The sequence below is a fragment of the Anomaloglossus baeobatrachus genome, chromosome 1 (assembly GCF_048569485.1).
Source record: "Anomaloglossus baeobatrachus isolate aAnoBae1 chromosome 1, aAnoBae1.hap1, whole genome shotgun sequence".
NCBI classification, from domain to species: Eukaryota; Metazoa; Chordata; class Amphibia; order Anura; family Aromobatidae; genus Anomaloglossus; species Anomaloglossus baeobatrachus.
Genome location: NC_134353.1, coordinates 654,726,883 through 654,752,190, shown reverse-complemented (window position 1 = coordinate 654,752,190; position 25,308 = coordinate 654,726,883). Strand labels below are relative to the sequence as shown.

The 25,308-nt window shown below is 54.0% G+C and overlaps 1 protein-coding gene across 1 annotated transcript in view; it reads left to right on the top strand.

Moving 5' to 3' along the window:
* POLE (DNA polymerase epsilon, catalytic subunit) overlaps positions 1 to 25,308 on the top strand; it is a 239,812-nt gene that overhangs the window by 171,313 nt on the left and 43,191 nt on the right. Inside the window, exons 37-38 of the mRNA XM_075319950.1 lie at positions 27 to 250; positions 16,026 to 16,246. Coding sequence (XP_075176065.1) covers positions 27 to 250; positions 16,026 to 16,246 — 445 coding nt within the window. The remainder of the gene's footprint in view (positions 1 to 26; positions 251 to 16,025; positions 16,247 to 25,308) is intronic.

The window sequence follows — 25,308 nt, the reverse complement described above, 5'->3', positions numbered from 1 at the left end:
CTAATGTCTGTGCATTGTTTTCATAGGACGAGCGACGTGGTCCAACTCTGATTGCATTGCAGTCTAACTGGTCCCCAAAGAGGTTTACAAGTGGGATGCCCATTCTAGAGGAATTCCCCTTCGTCCCTGTGCATGTCACAGATGAGATCAGTTACAATGTCCTGGACTGGCAGCGCCATGGAGCCCGTCGCATGATTCGTCACTATCTTAATTTAGACAGCTGTCTTTCTCAGGCATTTGAGATGGCCAGGTAACTTGTCATGTCAGATTGTAAATATATATAAATATATATATATATATATATATATATATATATATATATATATATATATATATATATATATATGCACTGTGAGCGATGTTACTTTTAATGTGGGTGCCTGTATCTAAGTATGACTGGCAGCGACCATTCTAGCTTGTGTTCTAATCCTCAAAATACAGTACTCAGCATTTTATACACAAGCTAGAAATATGGTCTATTTGGCCTTGTTTTGAGATATCCTAGTATAATATTACTATTGGTCCTTATAATATTCATACTGTAGCTGATTGTTGGATCTTTTCAGCCTTAAAATTTATTGTCTATAATGATGTGTGACTGTGCTGATCGAGCGCCGGGGTGCACGGGTAAGCTTTGTGCTCGGTCCAGTATTGCGAGTGCTTGTATGTGCCGTTCGTGAAATATCTGACACAAAGCGCCATCTCCCTTCAGTGAATGATTCGAGCTGACACCTCAGTGAGAGCCGCTTGCAGTCTCTAAATGTCTCTCATCGGTGGTAAAAACAATGTTTTTGGATGCTGGGTGTTGGGCCGGGGCCACACTGGGTCTAATGCGATCCTCGCATGACACTCTGCTCACGCTGGCAGTACAGCAGGAGCCAAGAGTCATGCGAGTGTCACTGCGACTGAGGTCCGATCATGCGATCGGACCTCAGCTGCGGGGGGGAGGGAGGGATTTATCTCCCTCTCTCCTCTGTTGCCGCCTATTGCCATTCTCGCTCTGCACTCGCGGTACACCGGTGTACTGCGAGTGCAGTGCGTTTTTCTCTCGCCCCCATAGACTTGAATGGGTGCGAGAGAAACAAGACTAGCATTACAATCGCAGCATGCTGTGATTGTTTTCTCGGTCCGATTAGGGCTGAGAAAATAATCACTCATGGGTGCTGGCACATAGGCTAATATTGGTCCGAGTGGAATCCGATATAACATCACATTCCACGTGCTCCGATTTTTATGCTGTGTGGCTTGGGTCTTGAAAACCTTCTCACCCTTCCCCTGAAATGCTGTTGATGGCTGTATGTGGGTAGCCAGTTGAACTGCCCAATGATTGACTTCCATTATACTCGTTACTCAAGATGACCCCCTCAGAGCGTCCAACCTGCTTGACTTGAGTAAAGAGCACTCAAGCATCGTAGTGCTCTTTATCTTCATCATTATCTATAATGTAAAGATCTGTCACTTTTTTTTTTTCTGCATCGGAATGAGAACTTTCACTTTTTAATCCCAGAAAGAATAAACAATAGGCATTTACGGCTATCTTCATGGATGAATATTTTTGGATACTGCTTCTAAACACCATGCACTTCTGCAATTTACTGCTTATTAAAATGTGCAACAATTCTTGAGATAACACTTTTGCTTACAGCTCGTTGCCTAGGAAACAGACCACCACTAATGTCTAGCTTCCAAGCACTGTGCTAAAGGAGGCCAGGGTCAGGAGGTAAATAATGCACGCCAGCTGTAAAACAATGCATACAAGTGGTGGTTGGTCTCCAAGGCAATGAGCTATAAACAAGAGATAATATCTCAAGAATGTTCCAATATTATGTAACTGTTGAGCAGTGCGTGGGAAGGGCAAAAGCTGACTGGAAGATCTCAACATAACAAATGAAGGCCATCTGGCCATCTCATTGGACTTTTATATAGAGCAATGAGTGGTGGGACTTTCTTGGATCTGAGTGTAGAATGGGTTGGGTTGGGATGGTTTTCTTTGTATTGTTTTTTTCTTTGTCGCTCCATTGGGAGACCCAGACAATTGGGTGTATAGCTACTGCCTCCGGAGGCCACACAAAGTATTACACTTAAAAGTGTAAACCCCTCCTGTGAGGTAAATCCGGAGATATGACGATAAATCATGATATTCAAGTTATGTCAGGAAGCCCTCTCCTGGTGTCACCCCCCCTTTCCTTCACACAACTCCTTCAATCAGAAAATTTACCACAGGGATAAACGGTTTGTTTAGCAGATAGGTGTCAAAGGAACTGGTCTGTGTTCCACTTACACCTCCAACGGCCATCTCCTCTGATATGGAGATTAGATGATGTGGGAACAATGGACACAGGATGACTCCCTGCCGTGACCCTGTGGTAGGGGCTGCTATCTAATTAGCAAGGCTATGGAAGTATCCAGACGGAACGACTCCAGTAAAATATGGTTCATATCTCGCAAGCCATATTTCCGATAAATATGGCAACCATAAAAATGGTGTTTGCGCATGCGGACGATGCTGGCACACCTTTTTTATGGAAGTGGGAGCTTGGGAAATACCCCAGGCGTGATATCAGCCAATGGGGAACTAGTAGACAAGTCATGAGTCCTCTCGTTCTGTAGCTAAATTCATAACTGTCACAATGAGAGCGTTGGCGTCCGCCTACGACGCTCCCAGGCAAAGTTATGGCCCATATTCCATGTTGTGGATATTGTCCATAACTCCAGCCAGGGGTGGAGCAGTGCTCCCTCTGAGGTCACTAAGGTAGGAGGGGACCTGGATTTGCCCAGGTTGATAACCCTACTTCGGCCATTTTCCAGTGTTCTTTCGCTGGGGGTCACGTGTAGGAAACATCTGTGGGAAGGATCCTAGAAACCTGGTCTACAGCGCCCCCCTGTGGCCAGACGCACAAGGTAACTGCTGGAACTGTGTATGCCTGTTTGTAAACCATGCTTTATCTGTAACTGTACTCTGACATATGTATATTCTGTAGATTCCCTATTGTATATATTGTAGTTTCTAGTGTGCTTTAGGCTGATTAAATTATATAATTAATCTTGGGCTGTTCTGTTATCTCGATCTTGAATCCCACGTCTGTGTGTTCGGCTAATAGTTACCGTGAAGCGGTTGGTGGCAGCGAGTTGTGCCAAGGATTATTGTGGGGAGGCCAGTGAGATTCGGGGAGGTTTTATATATTCCGCCCGCGGAGGTCGGGGGAATATATACCCTACTCTCACCGGGGACCCTTCAATAATCGGCATAAGTAGTATAGCGGCCTCCTTGCTTATTGTCGGGCAATTCCATAATTGGCCTGACTATAAGAGGGGCGCTAGAGAGCGCATCACGTGCTCTGTCTGTCGGTCGGGAGGTATAAAGGAGGGGTGACCCCCACTTGTTACCCCCCGATTGTGACGTACTGGTAGCCAGCGCGGGGGATTTCTGAGTGACCCCCCCCGGTGGTTCGTGACATATTGGTGGCATAGCGGTGGGATCGAGATAATAGTGTGTGTGAGTGTGAGACCCATACTCCCAGACACTAAAGACTGCCTGCAGCAGCTGTGGCTGCTGGGGTCTTCAGACCAGACCAACACTAGAGTGTCAGAGTGCAGATACTGTAAGGTGTGTGGGTGCATCAGGTGTCAGTTCTGTGTCAGTGACCAAAAGTCTGCAAGAATGGCTGATGGCACCAGGAGCAAAGCCAAAGGAATGGCCGATGCTCAGGCCAGAGACGATGAGGAGGTTGTCCACGAGCCCTCCAAGAGCCCGACGCCAGAGAACAGCTCTGCAGAGGACATCGCACAACCTGGCACTGCTGGACAAAATGAGGAGGAGCTCGCCCAAGGGTCCTCAACGAGCCAGATGCCAGTCCTCCGCTCTGAAATGGACAGTGAATCACCTGGCTCTGCAGCTTGCCGCAGATCACCACTTGCCAATCCCTCCGGCCTGAGAGGTGCAGAGGCCCTCCTTCAAGCTGCCTTGGCCAGGCTTATGGCTGGAGACCGGGATACCTACGAGATACTCATGGCCGAGCGTGAGCGACAGGCAGCGCGTGACGCTGAGGCTGCGGAGCGGCAAGCAGCGCGTGGGGCTGAGGCTGCGGAGCGGCAGGCAGCGCGTGAAGAGCGACAGCAACAGGCAGAGCGTGACCACCAGCTGCAGCTAGCTCAGCTCCGGCCCTCATCAGCCACACGTGACCTTCAAGACACCAAACTTCCAAAGGTCCGTGTTGAGGACTTCCCAGTGCTGGAGAAGGATGGAGACTTGGACTCTTTCCTGACTGCTTTTGAACGGACTTGCTTGCAGCACCATCTGGACAAGGAGCAGTGGGCCAAATACCTGACCCCCCGTTTACGGGGTAAGGCCCTGGAAATCCTTGGGGACTTGCCTACTGAGGCAGATCAGGGCTACGACACCATCAAGCGGGCCCTGATCCAACAGTACAACCTCACTCCGGAGTCCTACCGCAAGAGGTTCCGGACCCTGCAGAAGGGACCAAAGGACTCCTGGGCTGACCACCGGCGGGCACTTGCCCGAGCTGCCGACCACTGGACCCAAGGCCTGCAGCTTACCACCGGACCAGAGATCCTAGACTTGGTCATCACAGAGCAACTCTTGTGGAACTGCCCTGAGGATCTCCGCCAGTTCATCCGAGACCAGAAGCCAAAGGGGTCCACGGCTACAGCTGCCCTGGCCGATGACTACACCAACAATCGGGCTCCTGAGGCCAGGAGAGCAGCCACCAGCAGCACCTGGAGAGGGGGTAAGATGAATTCTGCGACTGCCCCACCTGCCCCTAGACTGCAGGGGGTGTCCCCCTCAACTCCCCTCTCCAGGCCCGTGGCAGAGCCAAGACGGTGCCACCAGTGCAACCTACCTGGACACTTAAAGGCCATGTGCCCTCAGCGTCCCAAGGCCCCGGCTCCGTCCCCGTCCCAAGGGCCGCCCAAGGTGTATTGTGTGGGTGGGGGTGGTGGTAGGTCCCTGGACAGCTTCCAACCTGTCACCGTCGGCCGGTCTGTGACCATAGGACTGCGAGACAGCGCCTCGGAGGTGACTCTGGTGCGGCCTGAGATGGTGTCCCCCCAAGACTTGATACCTGGAAAAACCCTCGCTGTCTCCGGGATTGGAGGCATTGACCCGGCGCTGCCTGTTGCTGGCATTTATGTGGACTGGGGCGCAGGGCGAGGGGTGAGAGAGGTGGGGGTAACTGATCGGATCCCCGCAAACGTGCTACTTGGGACAGATTTGGGGCAGATAACCTCCCAGTTTGGGCCCCCCCCAAGGGCTGAACCTTCAGCCAGTACTGACGTGCCTCCGGACAATGTTAATGTGTTATCTATGAATGATGTAAGGGAGGGGGGAGTGAACTCTGATATTTCTGCTTGCATAGACACCATAGACACACACTCAGCTGCAGCTGTGACAGGGGAGGGGGTCAGAGAAAGGTGTGACAATGCCTCTACAAGTAATCAGCCTGTGAGCTGGGATCTGTTGCCCTCTGCAGGGATAAGCAGAGAGCAGGGTGCTGCAGGGGGAGGACCAGTGTGTGGGGTGGGGGCTACCACAGCAAATGTGGGGTCCCCAGAGATTTCACAGCGGGGTTCTGTTGCTGCAGGGGGGGAACAGGCAGGTGAGACTGGGGCCGGTCCCGGAGCGGAAGTGCTCCCAGGTAAGATCTCGGTGCAGGGTTCCCCCACAACCGGGGTGTCAGGAAGCCAGGTAGGTCTGCCTGAACCGGCGACTTGGTCAGGAACGGAGGAGGAGCAGGCACGACCCACGGTCGCAGCGGCTGTGGCCGCTGTCACCCGCAGTGGGAGTGCTGGAAGCCAAGGGGCCTCCCGGAGGTCCGATAGCTCTTCCCCTTCTGACCAAGTGGCAGCCGAGTCAGGTGGAGGCCAGGACACAGGTCCCGGGGTACTGACCGAAGATGTGACAGTCTCGTCGATTCTGGCCACATCTAGTCAGGGGTTTCAGGCAGCGTTAGAAGCTGACGACAGCCTGAAAGCTCTTAAGGAGCAGGCGGCACAGCCTCCCTCGGACTCGGACCCAGAGCGAGTGGTCTGGGACCAAGGACGGCTGTACCGGGTCACGGTCCAGCAGGGTTCACCGGAGGCGTGGCCCAGGGACCGACAGTTGGTGGTACCCTATCCGTTCCGGACGGAGTTGTTGCGGATCGCACATGAGATTCCGATGGCCGGACACCTAGGGATCGCTAAGACCAAGGCCAGGTTTAACCAGCATTTCTACTGGCCAAAAATGGGGGCCGATGTGGTTGCCTACTGCCGTTCGTGTGAAACCTGTCAGAGAGTGGGGAAGGCGGGGCCACACCCCAAAGCCCCACTGGTATCTCTGCCCATCATCGATGAGCCTTTCAGGAGGGTGGCTGTGGATCTGGTCGGCCCGCTGGCCATCCCCAGCAGCTCCGGGAAACGCTTCATACTGACGGTAGTGGACTATGCCACCCGGTACCCAGAAGCAGTGGCCTTGTTTTCCATTCGGGCTGACAAGGTGGCCACCGCATTGCTGGAGATTTTCTCCCGAGTGGGTTTTCCCCAGGAAATGCTCACTGACCGGGGGACCCAATTCATGTCCCAGCTGATGGAGGCCCTCTGTAAGCAAGTCCAGGTGCGACATCTGGTGGCCAGCCCGTACCATCCACAGACTAATGGCCTGTGCGAGCGGTTCAATGGCACCTTAAAGCAGATGCTTAAGATGTTGGTCGACTCCCGCGGGCGTGACTGGGAGCGGTATCTCCCACACCTGTTATTTGCTTACCGGGAGGTTCCACAGGCCTCAACAGGATTCTCACCGTTTGAGCTCCTGTACGGGCGACGTGTGCGGGGCCCCCTGGCTCTGGTGAAAGAGGCTTGGGAAGGGGATTTAGCCACCCCTGGAGTGTCGGTTATCGAGTATGTCATGCGCTTCCGGGACAAAATGCAGGCCTTGACGCAACTGGTACACGACAATATGGCTCAAGCCCAGGCCGATCAGAAGCGTTGGTACGACCAGAACGCTTGTCAGAGGACCTACCAAGTGGGTCAAAAGGTGTGGGTACTGGTCCCCGTACCACAGGACAAGCTTCAGGCAGCCTGGGAAGGCCCATACCTCGTGTACCAGCAGCTCAACCCTGTGACGTACCTGGTCACCCTGGACCCTGCCCGTGGAAGGCGGAAGCCCTTCCATGTGAACATGATGAAGGCACATCATGAGCGGGAGGCATGTGCACTCCCGGTGTGCAACCTGCCCGAGGAGGGAGAAGCGGAAACCCTCTTGGATATGCTAGCCCAGGTTAGGGCAGGCGGATCCATTGAGGATGTGGAGGTTGGCCACCAGCTCTTGGAGGACCAACGGTCCCAGCTGTGGGCCACCCTACACCCCTTCCGGGGGTTGTTTACCAACCAGCCCGGAAGGACTGACTTGGCTGTCCATCACGTGGACACTGGGGATCATCCCCCGATCCGGCGTTCAGCATATCGGGTCTCCCTGGAGGTGCAGCAACACATGCGCCAGGAGATTGACGAGATGCTGAAGCTGGGGGTGATCCAGGCATCCAACAGCGCTTGGGCCTCGCCTGTAGTCCTCGTCCCTAAGAAGGACCGAACCACTCGGTTCTGCGTGGACTACAGGGGGCTCAATGCTGTCACGGTCGCCGATGCGTACCCAATGCCACGCATCGATGACCTGCTCGATCAGTTGGCCGGGGCTCAGTACCTGACCATCATGGATCTGAGCCGGGGATATTGGCAGATCCCCCTGACTCGCAAGGCCAAGGAACGCTCTGCCTTTATTACCCCATTTGGACTGTACGAGTCCACGGTGATGCCATTTGGGATGAGGAATGCCCCTGCCACTTTCCAGCGGATGGTCAACACCCTGCTCAAGGGACTTGAAGGGTACGCGGCCGCGTACGTGGATGACATTGCCGTCTTCAGTCCCACCTGGGAGGACCACCTAGAGCATCTAGCACAGGTGCTCAGGCGGATCCACCAGGCAGGTTTGACCATCAAGCCGGGAAAGTGTCAGCTGGCCATGAGCGAGGTCCAGTACCTCGGTCACCGGGTAGGCGGGAGAACACTGAAGCCCGAGCCTGAGAAAGTGGAGGCCATCGCGTCCTGGCCCACCCCCAGGACCAAGAAGCAGGTGATGTCCTTCTTGGGGACCGCTGGGTACTATAGGAGGTTTGTTCCATGCTATAGTAGCCTGGCAAAGCCCTTGACGGACCTCACCAAGAAGAAGCTGCCCTCTGCAGTCGATTGGACAATGGACTGCGAGACAGCCTTCCGGGCCCTAAAGGACGCCCTGTCCAGCCCGCCCGTGCTACAGGCAGCCGACTTCACGCGGCCGTTTGTAGTACAGACCGACGCCAGTGACTTCGGCCTCGGTGCGGTGCTCAGCCAGGTGGACTCTGCGAGCCAAGAGCACCCAGTCTTGTACCTGAGCAGGAAGCTGTTACCAAGGGAAGTGGCCTATTCCACGATGGAAAAGGAGTGCCTGGCCATAGTGTGGGTCCTGCAGCGTCTGCAACCCTATCTATACGAGCGCCACTTCATCGTGGAGACGGACCACAATCCCCTCAGCTGGTTACACACTGTCTCCGGGACGAATGGCAGGTTGTTGCGATGGAGCCTGGCGCTCCAGCAATACAACTTCACCATTCGACACAAAAGGGGCCGTGACCACGGTAACGCAGACGGGCTGTCCCGACAAGGAGAGGTCGCGGACGGGCGCACGGGGGAACACCGGAGTGTGCTGCCCCCTAGCGCCCTCAAAAGGGGGGAGGTGTGAGGTAAATCCGGAGATATGACGATAAATCATGATATTCAAGTTATGTCAGGAAGCCCTCTCCTGGTGTCACCCCCCCTTTCCTTCACACAACTCCTTCAATCAGAAAATTTACCACAGGGATAAACGGTTTGTTTAGCAGATAGGTGTCAAAGGAACTGGTCTGTGTTCCACTTACACCTCCAACGGCCATCTCCTCTGATATGGAGATTAGATGATGTGGGAACAATGGACACAGGATGACTCCCTGCCGTGACCCTGTGGTAGGGGCTGCTATCTAATTAGCAAGGCTATGGAAGTATCCAGACGGAACGACTCCAGTAAAATATGGTTCATATCTCGCAAGCCATATTTCCGATAAATATGGCAACCATAAAAATGGTGTTTACGCATGCGGACGATGCTGGCACACCTTTTTTATGGAAGTGGGAGCTTGGGAAATACCCCAGGCGTGATATCAGCCAATGGGGAACTAGTAGACAAGTCATGAGTCCTCTCGTTCTGTAGCTAAATTCATAACTGTCACAATGAGAGCGTTGGCGTCCGCCTACGACGCTCCCAGGCAAAGTTATGGCCCATATTCCATGTTGTGGATATTGTCCATAACTCCAGCCAGGGGTGGAGCAGTGCTCCCTCTGAGGTCACTAAGGTAGGAGGGGACCTGGATTTGCCCAGGTTGATAACCCTACTTCGGCCATTTTCCAGTGTTCTTTCGCTGGGGGTCACGTGTAGGAAACATCTGTGGGAAGGATCCTAGAAACCTGGTCTACAGCGCCCCCCTGTGGCCAGACGCACAAGGTAACTGCTGGAACTGTGTATGCCTGTTTGTAAACCATGCTTTATCTGTAACTGTACTCTGACATATGTATATTCCGTAGATTCCCTATTGTATATATTGTAGTTTCTAGTGTGCTTTAGGCTGATTAAATTATATAATTAATCTTGGGCTGTTCTGTTATCTCGATCTTGAATCCCACGTCTGTGTGTTCGGCTAATAGTTACCGTGAAGCGGTTGGTGGCAGCGAGTTGTGCCAAGGATTATTGTGGGGAGGCCAGTGAGATTCGGGGAGGTTTTATATATTCCGCCCGCGGAGGTCGGGGGAATATATACCCTACTCTCACCGGGGACCCTTCAATAATCGGCATAAGTAGTATAGCGGCCTCCTTGCTTATTGTCGGGCAATTCCATAATTGGCCTGACTATAAGAGGGGCGCTAGAGAGCGCATCACGTGCTCTGTCTGTCGGTCGGGAGGTATAAAGGAGGGGTGACCCCCACTTGTTACCCCCCGATTGTGACGTACTGGTAGCCAGCGCGGGGGATTTCTGAGTGACCCCCCCCGGTGGTTCGTGACACCTCCCCTCTGCTATACACCCTCCCGTGCATCACGGGCTCCTCAGTTTTTATGCTTTGTGCGAAGGAGGCACACATCCACGCATAGCTCCACAACTTAGTCAGCAGCAGCTGCTGACTATTTCGGATGGAAGAAAAGTGGGCCCATATAGGGCCCCCAGCATGCTCCCTTCTCACCCCACTCTGGTCGGCGGTGTTGTTAAGGTTGAGGTGCCCATTGCGGGTACATAGGCAGGAGCCAACATGCTGTTTTCCTTCCCCATCCCTGCAGGGCTCTGGGTGAAGTGGGATCCATAATCGGTCTCCAGACACTGGGACCGTGCTCCCTCCGCAGCCCCTGGGAATCTGCTGGACAGGAGCTGGGTATCGCCAGGGACATGGCCCTTCTACTGTGAGGTACTCTGTGTCCCCTTGGGGACGGCGCATGGAGCGCTTGTGTCATACACGCTGCAGCACTGCTGGGCGTGTTAGTGCGCCGGGACTACCGCGCTGACCGCGCTTGTTGCCGGCCGCGCTTATACTCTAGTCCCCGGCTTCTGCGGCCTAGTACCGCATATTCCAGGTGCTCTGTGTCCCCGTTGGGACGGCGCATAAAGCACCTTGGGCCCAGACGCTGCAGTGACTGCGGCGTGCGTGTGGGTCCGGGACTACCGCGCCGACCGTGCACTGCCGGCCGGCCGCGATTTCAACTTTAATCCCCGGCTTTTGCGGCCTAGTATGGGATTCTCCCGCCCCCAGACCTGCCAGTCAGGGAAAAGGGCGGGACGGTCGGTATGACGCCGACAGTGAGGGCTGTAGTACATTGAGCTGTCCTCCGCCCCCCTCACTACCCACGCTGAGGCACCAGATTCCCGCACTTTTTTGTGACTACGCCCACGCCTCCCTCCTCCTCAGAGAACGCCGTCAGCCATGTTTTTCAGCAACTTCTGGCTGCAGCTGAGGGAGACCCGGGGAAGAGAATCTGGTGGCTACAAGCCACATCCGCAGCCCCTGCCGGACAGGAGACGGAGTATCGTCAGGGACACCCTGCAGCTACAGGTACTCTGTGTCCCCGTTGGCACGGTGCATGAAGCACCTTGGCCTCAGACGCAGCTGCGACTGCGGTGTGCATTCTTTGTCCGGGACTACCGCGCCGACCGTGCCTGTTTGCCGGCCGCGGTTTTTACTTTAGTCCCCGGCTTTTGCGGCCTAGTGTGTTAAACTCCCGCCCCTGAGCCTGCCAGTCAGGGAGAAGGGTGGGATGGTCGGTATGTTGCCGACAGTGAGGGCTGGAGCACACCTCGCTGTCCTCCGCCCCCCCTCACTGATCACTATAGACCACCGGATTCCCGCAGACAGAGCCCTGCATCATAACGTAGGGAGGGCTGGAGCATACGTTGCTATCCTCCTTCCCCCCTCACTGAGCACTGAGGGGCACCAGTTTTTCAAGGTGGTCTTCCTAGGGTGTTGTCCCCCCCTTGGTGCCGCAGTGTATATATATATATATATATATGTGTTTATTTATATGGTATATGATTTCACTGTTCGGCAGCATTATTTGTTTTTGGCTGTATACCCTCACTGATTACTCTGCGGACGACAGGCTGTTGTCTGCTCTTAAAGAGTAAGGGTGCCAAGACACTGGCTTATTTTAACCTCTTGTGCGCCTATATTACGGGCACTGCACAGATGACAGCGACAGAGTTTGCATGATGAAAACTTCGCCGGCGTTCCCTGTCCAGGCGGCAGGGACAGAGTTACAGCTTTGCTGAGAAACTCTCTGGGTCATTTTCACTATCCATGTCTCAGGCTATGGACAAATGGTCGGCTAAGAGACTAGGAGTTTGCAGTCCAGACCGGCCCCTTACACAGGCCCCGGGCACTGCGGGATCGCCCCAGGCCTCTATCGGTCTGCGACGAAGCGTGTTCCTGGGGTGGCCTCTAGTTATTACGTGGTAAACTCCAGCACGAACCGCAGTCCCAGTCCAGCTAATGCACAGATACTGTCCAGAAGCACACCTTCCCGGACAAGCGTTTTACTGAACGCCTTATAACACACGTTGTCCCTTCCTCTCTGACGTTGTTAAGGTTTCGGCTCAGTGTCATAAGGTGCCCTCCAGTCTCTGGACTGGCGGCTAGATCAGTAGTAGCAGTGGCTGGCGGGTCCACGCTCAAGAATGCCACGGACAGATAGATAGAACTCCTAATGGGATCCATCTATGAAGCCATAGGCGCGTCCGTTGCCCCGGCCTTTGCAGGGGTGGGCACTCCAGGCTATCTCAGCTGCGCTGTCTCAGATCAATGCGGTCATCCTGTGCTCCGCAATTAGCGTCTTTGACGTCTCAGGCGAGGGTATTTTCATCCTCCGCCGGGCACAGAGAACCTTTTCTGCATGGCGGTCCAGGTCAGGGGAGTGGTCCCCACATGTCCAAGACCGATGTAGGAGACATTCTGTCTTACGGTCACAGGATAGAGCTCAGTTCTCGTCCTCCGACTCGTTGCTTCACAGCATCTCCGTCCCCCGAGCGAGCCGATGCACGTATCCAGGCGGTGAACACTCCGAAGGCAGGAGGAGTTGCGATCCTCGTTCCCCTTCAAGAACGTAGTCGCGGCTTTTTACTCCAGCTTGTTCGTGGTACCAGATAGGACGGATCACCCCGCCCCGTTCTGGACTTCACACTGCTCAACGAACAGAGAACCTGACGGTTCCGGATGGAATCTCTCCGCTTGCCATCGCCTTTGATGGCCCAAGGAGGCTTCCTAGCATCAATCGACATCAGGGATGCTTATCTCCACGTGCCGATTGTATCAGAATATCAGCACTTCCTGCGCTTCGACATAGGGAACGAACACCTTCAGTTCGTGGCACTAACTTTCGGCCTGGTGACAGCCCTACGGGCCTTCACCAAGGTCATGACAACTGTGGTAGCGGTCCTACTCTCTCAGGCAATCTGCTGGTCAAGGCCCCCTCTCGGGTGGCATGCCAGCACAGCCTGAACATGGCTCTAGAGACTCTCCAGAGATTCGGGTGGTTCATCAATTTTTCCTAAAGTCAAAATTGACACCGGCCCAATCACTGACATATCTCGGCATGGAGTTTCATACTCTCTCAGCGATAGTGAAGCTTCCGCTGGACAAACAGCGTTCACTACAGACAGGGGTGCAATCGTTCCTTCGAGCCCAGTCACACCCTTTGAGGCGCCTCATGCACTTCCTAGAGAAGTTGGTGGCAGCAATAGAGGCAGCTCCGTTTGCGCTGATTCATCTGCGCCCACTTTAATGGGACTTTCTCCGCAAATGGGACAGCAAATCGACGTCCCTCGACAAGGACGTTGCTCCTTCTCGGGCAGCCATGGCCTCCCTTCAGTGGTGGCTTCTTCCCACTCTTGTCAAAGGAAAAAATCCTTCCTGCCCACATCCTGGCCTGTGGTCACGGCGGACGCGAGTCTGTCAGGGAGTCTTCCTCCGCCACAGGGCTCAGGGTACATGGACTCAGCAGAGTCTTCCCTCCAGATCAATGTTCTGGAGAGAAGGGCAGTGTTCTAGCCCTAAAAGCGTTCCAGCCATGGCTGGAAGGCAGGCAGATCCGAATTCAGTCGGACAACGCCAAGGCGGTGGTATACATCAACCACCAAGGCGGCACAAGCAGTCGGCAAGCCTTCCAGCAAGTCCGGCGGATTCTGCTGTGGGTGGAAGCCACAGCCTCCACCATCTCCGCAGTTCACATCCCGGGCGTAGAAAACTGGGAAGCAGACTTTCTCAGTCGCCAGGGCATGGACGCAGGGGAATGGTCTCTTCGACCGGACGTGTTTCAAGAGATTTGTTGCCGCTGGGGGAAGCCGGACGTCGACCTATTGGCGTCCCGGCACAACAACAAAGTCACGGCATTCATGGCACGTTCTCAAGATCACAAAGCTCTGGCGGCAGACGCATTAGTGCAGGATTGGTCGCAGTTTCCCTGCCTCACGTATTCCTCCTCTGGCACCGCTGCCCAGAGTGTTACGCAGGATCAGATCCGACAGCCACCGCGCCATCCTCGTCGCTCCAGACTGGCCGAGGAGGTCGTGGTACCCGGATCTGTGGCATCTCACGGTAGGCCAACCGTGGACACTACTAGACCGGCCAGACTTGCTGTCTCAAGGGCCGTTTTTTCCATCTGAATTCGGCGGCCCTCAACCTGACTGCGTAGCCATTGAGTCCTGGATCCTAGCGTCTTCAGGGTTATCTCAAGAGGTCATTGCCACTATGAGACAGGCCAGGAAACCAACGTCCGCCAAGATCTACCACAGGACGTGGAAGATCTTCTTATCCTGGTGCTCTGATCAGAGTTTTACTCTCTGGCCATTCGCCTTGCCCACTTTCTGTCCTTCCTTCAATCCGGAATGGAAAAGGGGGTTGTCTCTCGGTTCCCTTAAGGGACAAGTTTCGGCGCTTTCTGTGTTTTTTTTTTTTCAAAAGCGTCTAGCCAAACTCCCTCAGGTACGCACGTTCCTGCAGGGGGTTTGCCACATAGTCCCTCCTTACAAGCGTCGGCTAGAACCCTGGGATCGGAACAGGGTGATACCGGCTCTTCAGAAACCACCCTTCGAGCCAATGAGGGATATTCTCTTTCACGCCTTTCGCAGAGGGTGGTCTTCCTAGTGGCAGTCACGTCACTCCGCAGAGTGTCTGACATAGCAGCGCTGTCATGCAAGTCCCCCTTCCTGGTGTTTCACCAGGACAAGCTGGTTCTGCGCTCGGTTCTGGAATTTCTTCCGAAGGTGGTATCCTCTGTTCATCTCAATCAGGATACCTTCTTACCTTCCTTTTGTTCTCATCCGGTTCACCAACGTGAAAAGGATTTGCACTTGTTAGGTCTGGTGAGAGCACTCAGACTCTACATTTCTCGTACGGCGCCCCTGCGCCGCTCGGATGCGCTCTTTGTCCTTGTCGCTGGCCAGCGTAAAGGGTCGCAAGCTCCCAAGTCAACTTGGCTCGGTGGATCAAGGAACCAATTCTTGAAGCCTACCGTTCTGCTGGGCTTCCGGTTCCTTCAAGGCTGAAGGCCCATTCTCCCAGAGCCGTGGGTGCGTCCTGGGCGTTGCTGCACCAGGCTACGGCTCAGCAGGTGTGTCAGGCGACTACCTGGTTGAGTCTGCACGCTTTCACGGAGCACTATCTAGTGCATACCTACGCTCGGCAGATGCCAGCTTAGGTAGGCGAGTCCTTCAGGCGGCGGTTGCCCACCTGTAGGAAGGAGCCGTTTTACGGCTCTTTTACCGAGGTATTCTTTTACCCACCCAGGGACTGCTTTTGGACGTCCCAATTGTCTGGGTCTCCCAATGGAGCGACAAAGAAGAAGGGAATTTTGTTTACTTACCGTAAATTCCTTTTCTTCTAGCTCCAATTGGGAGACCCAGCACCCGCCCCTGTTCCCTTCGGGATGTTTGTTCTTTTGTGTACACATGTTGTTCAGATTGAACTGTTCTTGGTCATGGTTTCAGTTCTCCGAACATCCTTCGGATTGAATTTACCTTAGACCAATTTATAAGTTTCCTCCTTCCTGCTTTTGCACCAAAACTGAGGAGCCCGTGATGCACGGGAGGGTGTATAGCAGAGGGGAGGGGTTTACACTTTTAAGTGTAATACTTTGTGTGGCCTCCGGAGGCAGTAGCTATACACCCAATTGTCTGGGTCTCCCAATTGGAGCTAGAAGAAAAGGAATTTACGGTAAGTAAACAAAATTCCCTTCTTTTTCTTTTCAGAAAATATTTAATACAAATTATCTAAGTTAAAAAAAAAAAAAATCTCAACGTCTGAAAATTTGTAATAAGCAGTAAATTGCAAAATTGCTTGTATTTCCAAGCACTCTCTGACAATATCCATTTATGAATAATCCCTTTAAGTTCTGTTTTTGGTTATATAGATCTATTTTATTTTTATAGGTATTACCACCTTCCTGTTGGCAACCTACCTGATGACGTATCAACATTTGGGTCAGACTTGTTCTTTTCAAGACATCTTCGACGACATAATCACCTCCTTTGGCTTTCTCCAAGCTCCCGACCTGATCTTGGAGGGAAAGAAGCTGATGATAACCGATTAGTCATGGAGTTTGATGAGAAGGCCTCTGTGGAAATCAATAATGCTGGATGTTATAATACTGGTAAACTATAGGACTTTTAATACCTGTGAATTTTGGGTAATCCAAGTGTGTGACACTAGCAAGATTAAAAAAAAAAGAGAAAACATATATATATATACCGTATTTTTCGGACCATAAGACGCACTTTTTTTCCCCCAAATGTTGGGGGAAAGTTGGGGGTGCGTCTTATGGTCTGACTATAGGGCTGCGGCTGGGAATGAGGGTGCTGCAGGTCATTGGGGGCACGAGCAGGCAGCAGCAGCGCCTGTTCGTGACCACGTGGGCCCGCTCATTTAATATGCACGCCCATCCTCCCGCCCATCTCTCAGCGCTGAAGCCGGCACTGACAGGTGGGCGGAAGGATGAGCGGGGACGCGCGCATAGTAAAGAGCCGGCCGCATGATCACCCCTGGCAATTACAGCCTGGAGTGATCATGTGCGGCTGTATTCACTGCCCCCCGCGCGTCATTACCAGCGCGGGGTGCACTGAATCAGTACACTCACCCGTCCCCGTGTGTGGAGCCGTCCCCGTGTGTGGAGCCGTCCCCCTGCTGCACGTGATGTCTTCCTGTCTGTGCCGGTCACCTGATCTGTGCTGGTCAGCTGATCGGCACAGACAGGAAGACATCGCGATGCAGCAGGGGAACGGATCCACACACGCAGGTCAGCGTGCCAGAGAGGAAGATGATCGGCTGCAGGGAGTGAGGAAAAGGTGAGTATAAACGTTTATTTTTTTCTCTGTGCTGTAGGATACAGGCCATATACCAGGATGGTATATGAGCACGATGGGGGCATATAGCAGGATGGGGGTATGTGAACAGGCTGGATGGGGGGTATGTGAACAGGCTGGATGGGGGGGGGGGTATGTGAACAGGCTGGATGGGGGGGGGTATGTGAACAGGCTGGATGGGGGGGGTATGTGAACAGGCTGGATGGGGGGGGGTATGTGAACAGGCTGGATGGGGGGGGGGGTATGTGAACAGGCTGGATGGGGGGGGGGGGGTATGTGAACAGGCTGGATGGGGGGGGTATGTGAACAGGCTGGATGGGGGGGGGTATGTGAACAGGCTGGATGGGGGGGGTATGTGAACAGGCTGGATGGGGGGGTATGTGAACAGGCTGGATGGGGGGGGTATGTGAACAGGCTGGATGGGGGGGGTATGTGAACAGGCTGGATGGGGGGGGTATGTGAACAGGCTGGATGGGGGGGGTATGTGAACAGGCTGGATGGGGGGGGTATGTGAACAGGCTGGATGAGGGGGGTATGTGAACAGGCTGGATGGGGGGGTATGTGAACAGGCTGGATGAGGGGGGTATGTGAACAGGCTGGATGGGGGGGTATGTGAACAGGCTGGATGGGGGGGGTATGTGAACAGGCTGGATGGGGGGGTATGTGAACAGGCTGGATGGGGGGGTATGTGAACAGGCTGGATGGGGGGGTATGTGAACAGGCTGGATGGGGGGGGTATGTGAACAGGCTGGATGGGGGGGGTATGTGAACAGGCTGGATGGGGGGGGTATGTGAACAGGCTGGATGGGGGGGGTATGTGAACAGGCTGGATGGGGGGGGTATGTGAACAGGCTGGATGGGGGGGGTATGTGAACAGGCTGGATAGGGGGGGTATGTGAACAGGCTGGATGGGGGGGTATGTGAACAGGCTGGATGGGGGGGTATGTGAACAGGCTGGATGGGGGGGGGTATGTGAACAGGCTGGATGGGGGGGGGTATGTGAACAGGCTGGATGGGGGGGGGTATGTGAACAGGCTGGATGGGGGGGGTATGTGAACAGGCTGGATGGGGGGGGTATGTGAACAGGCTGGATGGGGGGGGTATGTGAACAGGCTGGATTGGGGGGGGGTATGTGAACAGGCTGGATTGGGGGGGGGTATGTGAACAGGCTGGATGGGGGGGGTATGTGAACAGGCTGGATGGGGGGGGTATGTGAACAGGCTGGATGGGGGGGTATGTGAACAGGCTGGATGGGGGGGTATGTGAACAGGCTGGATGGGGGTTTATAGCAGGATCATATACAAGGCAGGAGGATCATTACCAGGATGGGGTACCTTAGTAGAGAATTTGGGGACATTACCCCCATAACAGTGTCAGCAGCAGATCCTCGCCCCATAACAGTGTGTCATGACCACATTTTTTGCTTAAAGTTTTATTTTCCCATTTTCCTCCTCTAAAACCAGGGTGCGTCTTATAGTCCGGTGCGTCTTATAGTCTGAAAAATACGGTATATATAATATATATATATATATATACATATATATATATATATATATATTATATATATATATATATATAATTATATAATATTTACAGTATTTCTTTATCGTTCCTTTTGGAGACCCAGACCATGGGTGTTTAGCTCCTACCTCCGGAGGACACACAAAGTACTACACTTAAAAGTGTAGCTCCTCCCCCTGAGCTTATGCACCCCCTGGTGAGCAGACCCAGCCAGTTTATCGCTTTGTGTTCAGGAGGCATACATCCACACATGCATTCTCAAATGATTTTTTCCTTTTGGAACGAGATTGAAGAGTGGGGTCCACGTCTGGACCCCCGGCATGTCCCTTCTCACCCCACTGTGTCGGCGGTGTTGTAAGGTTGATTCCTAGGCTGGAGCCTTACATGCCGTGCTCCTTCACCATCCCTCCTGGGCTCTGGCTTGAAGTGGGAGCCAGCACGGTCTCCATGCTTGACAGGAGACCGGTCTCCATCCGCAGCCCTTCAGGACCCTGCTGGACCGGAGCACTCATCCCCAGGGACTTGGCCCTGCGTCTCAGCAAGCTAAGTACCTGAGACGTTTAGATTTCGGGGTCCCTGTACTTTATTGTTGGGGGAGAGTGTGCTTATTGTGTTTACTGACATTTCCGGCGGGTTCTCTAGCTGTCGCCTGAGAACCGCGCCGATGGTGCCTGCGCGTCGGCCGCGCCGCTCAAATTTAGGCCCCGGCTTCGCCGGAGGCCTAGTTTCTGTTTCACTGCCCTCGCATGTCACTCATGCAGAGGGACAGGCTCGGCTCCTCCCGGCGGCCGTTCTGTACAGGGGAGGGACACTCCCCACTGCAGTGTGTGTCCCCTCCCCTGTAGGTCTCTATGGCCCTCCAGATCCCGCTCCTCAAGCAAGTCCCGCCCCCTCTCTTCGCTCCGGCGGCCATTTTCTCAGCGTTCTCTCTGCGATCAGTCATTGCAGCGCTGGTCTGCAGCTTCTCTGCTGAGGTGCTGTGCTTGGGGGTCCGGGCTTCGGGATCTGGAGGGCACACAACACCGCTCCAGCGGTCTGGTAAGCCACAACCGGTCTCCGGTTGTGGACATCTGTATATACTCTCTGGGGTTCATTCTCTGGCAGAGCCCCCACTCCAGCAGCATGTCTCACACGAGGAGCAAGGCCCCAAAGCTTTATGCTGTATGCGCTGCATGTAAGCTCCTGCTGCCTGAACTGAGCACCTTCCCACATTGTGATGCCTGCTCTAACTTGGCGGTGCCACAGCCTGGAGTCTCACCCCCAGTGGTTTCTCAGGCTGCTCCTGCTCCTGTGGCTGAACCCCCGGCTTGGGTAGAATCTTTTTCTAGGTCTATCTCCCAGTCTTTTGCTGAGTCCATGGGACTTCTGTCCAGGACTTTGCTGAATATGCATCAGCCCCCCTCACAGGGTGCCTCTGCTGCTAGGGCTCTCTCAGGACCAGAGCTCACAGAGGATTCATCATCAGGTCCCAGACCCCGTCCTCCTAAGAAGAGACGTAGGGTTCCCTCTCCCTCCTCCTCCCGTGGCTCTGATTCCAGAGCTGACTCGCAGGATGAGGAGGATGCCTTTACAGGGGGCTCGGAGGCTAACTCCATGTGCCCCATTGATCTGTCCGAAAGTGACTCAGATCTTAGTGACTTGATTGCTTCTATTAATTCTATACTGGATCTCAATCCGCCAGTATCAGAGGAGCAACCCTCTCTAGCAGAAAAGCACCAGTTTACCTTGCCTAAGAGAGCAAAAAGTGTGTTCTTTAACTACTCCAGTTTTCAGGCCGCTGTGACCAAGCCCAGGGCCTGTCCTGACAAGCGCTTCCCAAAGCGTGGTTCTGATGACCGTTTTCCCTTTCCACCTGAGGTGGTCAAGGAGTGGGCTCAGTCCCCAAAGGTAGACCCTTCGGTGTCTAGGCTCGCAGCCCGGACCGTTGTGTCGGTGGCTGATGGCACTTCCCTTAAGGATTCCACTGACCGCCAGATTGACCTTCTGGCCAAATTCGTGTATGAAGCGGCGGGGGGCGCGTTTTCTCCGACTTTTGCAGCAGTGTGGGCTCTCAAGGCCATCTCTGCTTCTCTAGAGGAGATGCATTCCCTCACCAGGGAATCTATGCCCGAAATGGATTCCTTAACTTCCCAAGCTTCGGCCTTTTCATCCTATGCCATGTCTGCCATGCTGGAGGCTTCTCACCGCACTGCGGTGGCTTCGGCTAATTCCCTTGCTATCCGCAGAATCTTGTGGCTTCGAGAGTGGAAGGCAGATGCTTCTTCAAAGAAGTACCTTGCTGGGCTCCCTTTTGCTGGGTCCCGGCTGTTCGGAGAACAGCTGGATGAAATTATTAAGGAAGCTACTGGCGGGAAGAGTACTTCCATGCCTCAAACTAAAGCCAGGAAACCTGCCCAGGGTAGGAATCAGTCGAGGTTTCGCTCCTTTCGTTCCTCCAACTGGTCGTCCTCTAAGCCCTCGGCCTCGTCCGCTAACTCAGCCAAGGACCAGAAATCCAACTGGCGCCCAAAAGCGCGTCCACAGAAGACCGCAGGAGCTGCTGCCACTAAGGCAGCCTCCTCGTGACTATCTGCCCGCTCCAGCAACGTCCTTAGTCGGTGGCAGGCTCTCCCACTTTGGCGACGCTTGGTTTCAACACGTCTCCGATCAGTGGGTGAGAGATATCATCTCCCACGGCTACAGGATAGAATTCTCTTCCAGTCCGCCAAACAGATTTTTTCTCTCAACTCCCCCCTGCTCCAAGGCCGCCGCCTTCTCACAGGCCGTGGCAGCCTTACAGGCCAACGGAGTAATTGTACCGGTTCCCGCCCGGGAACGGTTTAGAGGTTTCTACTCAAATCTCTTCCTAGTTCCCAAAAAGGACGGTACCTTCCGGCCCATCCTGGATCTGAAGCTTCTCAACAAGCATGTTCAGGTGCGGCGCTTTCGCGTGGAGTCTCTGCGATCAGTCATTGCCTCTATGTCCCAAGGGGATTTCCTGGCATCCATCGACATCAGAGATGCCTATCTGCATGTGCCAATTGCAGTGTCACACCAGCGTTGGCTACATTTGCAGTAGGAGAAGATCACTTCCAATTCGTGGCTCTCCCTTTCGGGTTGGCCACGGCCCCTCGGGTATTCACCAAGGTCATGGCAGCAGTGATTGCAGTTCTGCACCTCCAGGGGTTGGCAGTGATTCCTTACCTGGACGACCTTTTAGTCAAGGCTTCATCCAGCGCAGACTGTCAGCGGAGTGTCTCGCTCACTCTCTCCACTCTAGCTCAATTCGGGTGGCTGGTCAATCTGCCCAAATCCACTCTGACTCCGACCCAGAGTCTAACGGACCTAGGGATGCAGTTCGAGACCTTGACGGCACTTGTGAAGTTGCCCTTAGTCAAACAGCAGTCCCTCCAGCTAGCGGTGCGCTCTCTGCTGAGGCCCCGCCGTTATACCCTCAGGCGTCTGATGCAGGTGCTGGGTCAAATGGTGGCGTCCATAGAGGCTGTTCCCTTTGCCCAGTTCCATCTGCGCCCCCTGCAGCTGGATATTCTCCGCTGTTGGGACAAGCGGCCTTCCTCCTTACACAGATTAGTGGCTCTGTCACCACAAACCAGGAGCTCTCTTCAGTGGTGGCTTCGGCCTCTCTTCCTGTCCCAGGGGCGCTCCTTCCTAGCCCCGTCCTGGGTGATTCTCACCACGGATGCCAGTCTATCCGGCTGGGGAGCGGTATATCTCCACCACAGAGCGCAGGGCACTTGGACTCCGTCCGAGTCAGCCCTTTCAATCAATGTGCTGGAAACCAGAGCCGTGCTTCTAGCTCTCCTAGCTTTTCACCACCTGTTGGCGGGCAGGCACATTCGAGTCCAGTCAGACAACGCGACAGCGGTTGCCTACATCAATCACCAAGGCGGGACACGCAGCCGCCTGGCGATGTTGGAAGTACAACGCATCCTTCAATGGGCGGAGGACTCCAAGTCCACCATATCCGCAGTCCACATCCCAGGCGTGGAAAACTGGGAGGCAGATTATCTCAGCCGTCAAACCGTGGACGGTGGCGAGTGGTCCCTGCACCCGGCAGTGTTTCAGTCAATCTGCCGCAAATGGGGCACTCCGGACGTGGACCTAATGGCATCCCGTCACAACAACAAGGTTCCCGTTTACGTGGCTCGCTCCCACGACCCTCAGGCATTCGCCGCGAACGCACTGGTTCAAGACTGGTCCTAGTTTCGTATGTCCTACGTGTTTCCCCCTCTAGCTCTCTTGCCCAGAGTTCTGCGCAAGATCAGAATGGAGGGCTGTCGAGTCATCCTCATTGCACCGGACTGGCCCAGGCGAGCTTGGTACCCAGACCTGCTCCATCTGTCTGTAGAGATGCCGTGGCATCTCCCGTACCGTCGAGACCTACTCTCACAAGGTCCATTTTTCCGCCTGAATTCTGCGGCTCTCAAATTGACGGCTTGGCTCTTGAGTCCTGGATCTTGACGGCTTCTGGTATCCCTCCTGAAGTCATCTCCACTATGACTCGGGCCCGTAAGTCTTCCTCCGCTAAGATCTATCACAGGACTTGGAAAATTTTCCTGTCCTGGTGTCGTTCTACTGACCATCCTCCTTGGCCATTCTCCTTGCCGACCCTTCTGTCTTTTCTACAGTCCGGTCTGCAGCTAGGACTGTCCCTCAACTCTCTCAAGGGACAAGTCTCAGCTCTGTCAGTTCGCTCGGCTGGCTCAGGTCCGCACCTTCATGCAAGGCGCATCTCACATCATTCCGCCTTACCGGCGGCCCTTGGATCCCTGGGACCTTAATTTTGTTCTCATGGTTTTGCAGAAACCCCCCTTTGAGCCTCTTACGGAAGTTTCCTTGTATCGTCTTTCACAGAAAGTGGCCTTTCTGGTGGCCATTACTTCCCTCATAGTTACATAGTTACATAGTTACTTAGGTTGAAAAAAGACCTAGGTCCATCTAGTTCAACCTTCCTCCACCAATTCTACATTTAGTCACTAAGTCATTTATAACCAACAATGTTTTGTGTACTGAGGAAATCATCCAGCCCTTTTTTAAAAGCTGTTATAGTATCTGCCATTACTACCTCTTGTGTTAGTGTATTCCACAGTCTGACCGCTCTAACTGTAAAGAACCCTTTCCTATTTAGGTGTCGGAATCGCTTTTCTTCCACTCGCAGTGAGTGCCCCCTGGTCCTTAGTACTGTCTTTGGAAGAAATAAGTCATGGGCCAGTCCTCCCTCAGGAGAGTCTCTGATTTGGCTGCGCTCTCTTCGGAGTCACCTTTTTTGTTTTTTCATCAGGACAAGGTGGTTCTCCGTCCGACTCCGGACTTTCTTCCTAAGGTGGTCTCTCCTTTCCACCTTAACTAGGACATTACCCTACCTTCCTTTTGTCCGGCTCCTGTTCATCGCTTTGAAAAAGCGCTGCATACTCTGGATCTGGTGCGTGCTCTCCGGATCTATGTGTCTCGCACCGCTGCACTTAGGCGGTGCACTTCTCTTTTTGTGCTAACCACAGGTCGGCGCAAGGGTCTCTCTGCTTCTAAGCCGACCTTGGCCCGTTGGATTAGATCGACCATTTCAGACGCCTACCAGAGTACTCAGGTGCCTCCCCCGCCGGGGATCAAGGCACATTCGACCAGAGCTGTCGGTGCCTCTTGGGCTTTTAGGCACCAGGCTACGGCTCAACAAGTCTGTCAGGCTGCCACTTGGACTAGCCTGCATACCTTTTCGAAGCACTACCAAGTGCATGCTCATGCTTCGGCAGATGCGAGCTTGAGCAGACGCATCCTTCAGGCGGCTGTCGCTCATTTGTGAAGTTAGGTTCTGCCTACTTCTTAGTTTATTGTGTTTATTTCCCACCCAGGGACTTCTTTGGAACGTCCCATGGTCTGGGTCTCCCAAAGGAACGATAAAGAAAAAGAGAATTTTGTTTACTTACCGTAAATTCTTTTTCTTATAGTTCCGTATTGGGAGACCCAGCACCCTCCCTGTTGCCTGTTGGCAATTTTCTTGTTCCGCGTGTTATCACCGGCTGTTGTCGTGGACAGAGTCTCCGGTTGTTCCGGCTTTTGCTCTGTTCTTCTTGTGGGTGGCTATTCTCCTTCAGCTTTTGCACTAAAGTGGCTGGGGAGGAGCTCCACTTTTAAGTGTAGTACTTTGTGTGTCCTCCGGAGGTAGAAGCTAAACACCCATGGTCTGGGTCTCCCAATACGGAACTATAAGAAAAGGAATTTACGGTAAGTAAACAAAATTCTCTTTTTTTCGGACCATAAGACGCACTTTTTTCCCCCCAAATGTTGGGGAAAAGTTGGGGGGTGCGTCTTATGGTCTGACTATAGGGCTGCGGCCGGGAATGAGGGTGCTGCGGTGGAGCGGGTCTTCGGGGGCACGAGCAGGCTGTAGCAGCCTACTGTGACCACGTGGGCCCGCTCATTACATATGCACGCCCATCCTCCCGCCCATCTCTCAGCGCAGAAGCCGGCACTGATAGGTGGGCGGGAGGACGAGCGGGAACGCGCTCATAGTAAAGAGCCGGTCCGCATGATCACCCCTGGCAATTACAGCCTGGAGTGATCATGTGCGGCTGTATTCACTGCCCCCGCGCGTCATCATCAGCGCGGGGTGCAGTGAATCAGTACACTCACCCGTCCCCGTATGTGGAGCCGTCCCCCTGCACCACGCGATGTCTTCCTGTCTGTGCCGGTCAGCTGATCTGTGCTGATCAGCTGACCGGCACAGACAGGAAGACATCGCAATGCTGCAGGGGAACGGCTCCACACACACAGGTCAGCGGCGCAGAGGGGAAGATGATCGGTGCTTCAGGGAGTGAGGAAAAGGTGAGTATAAACG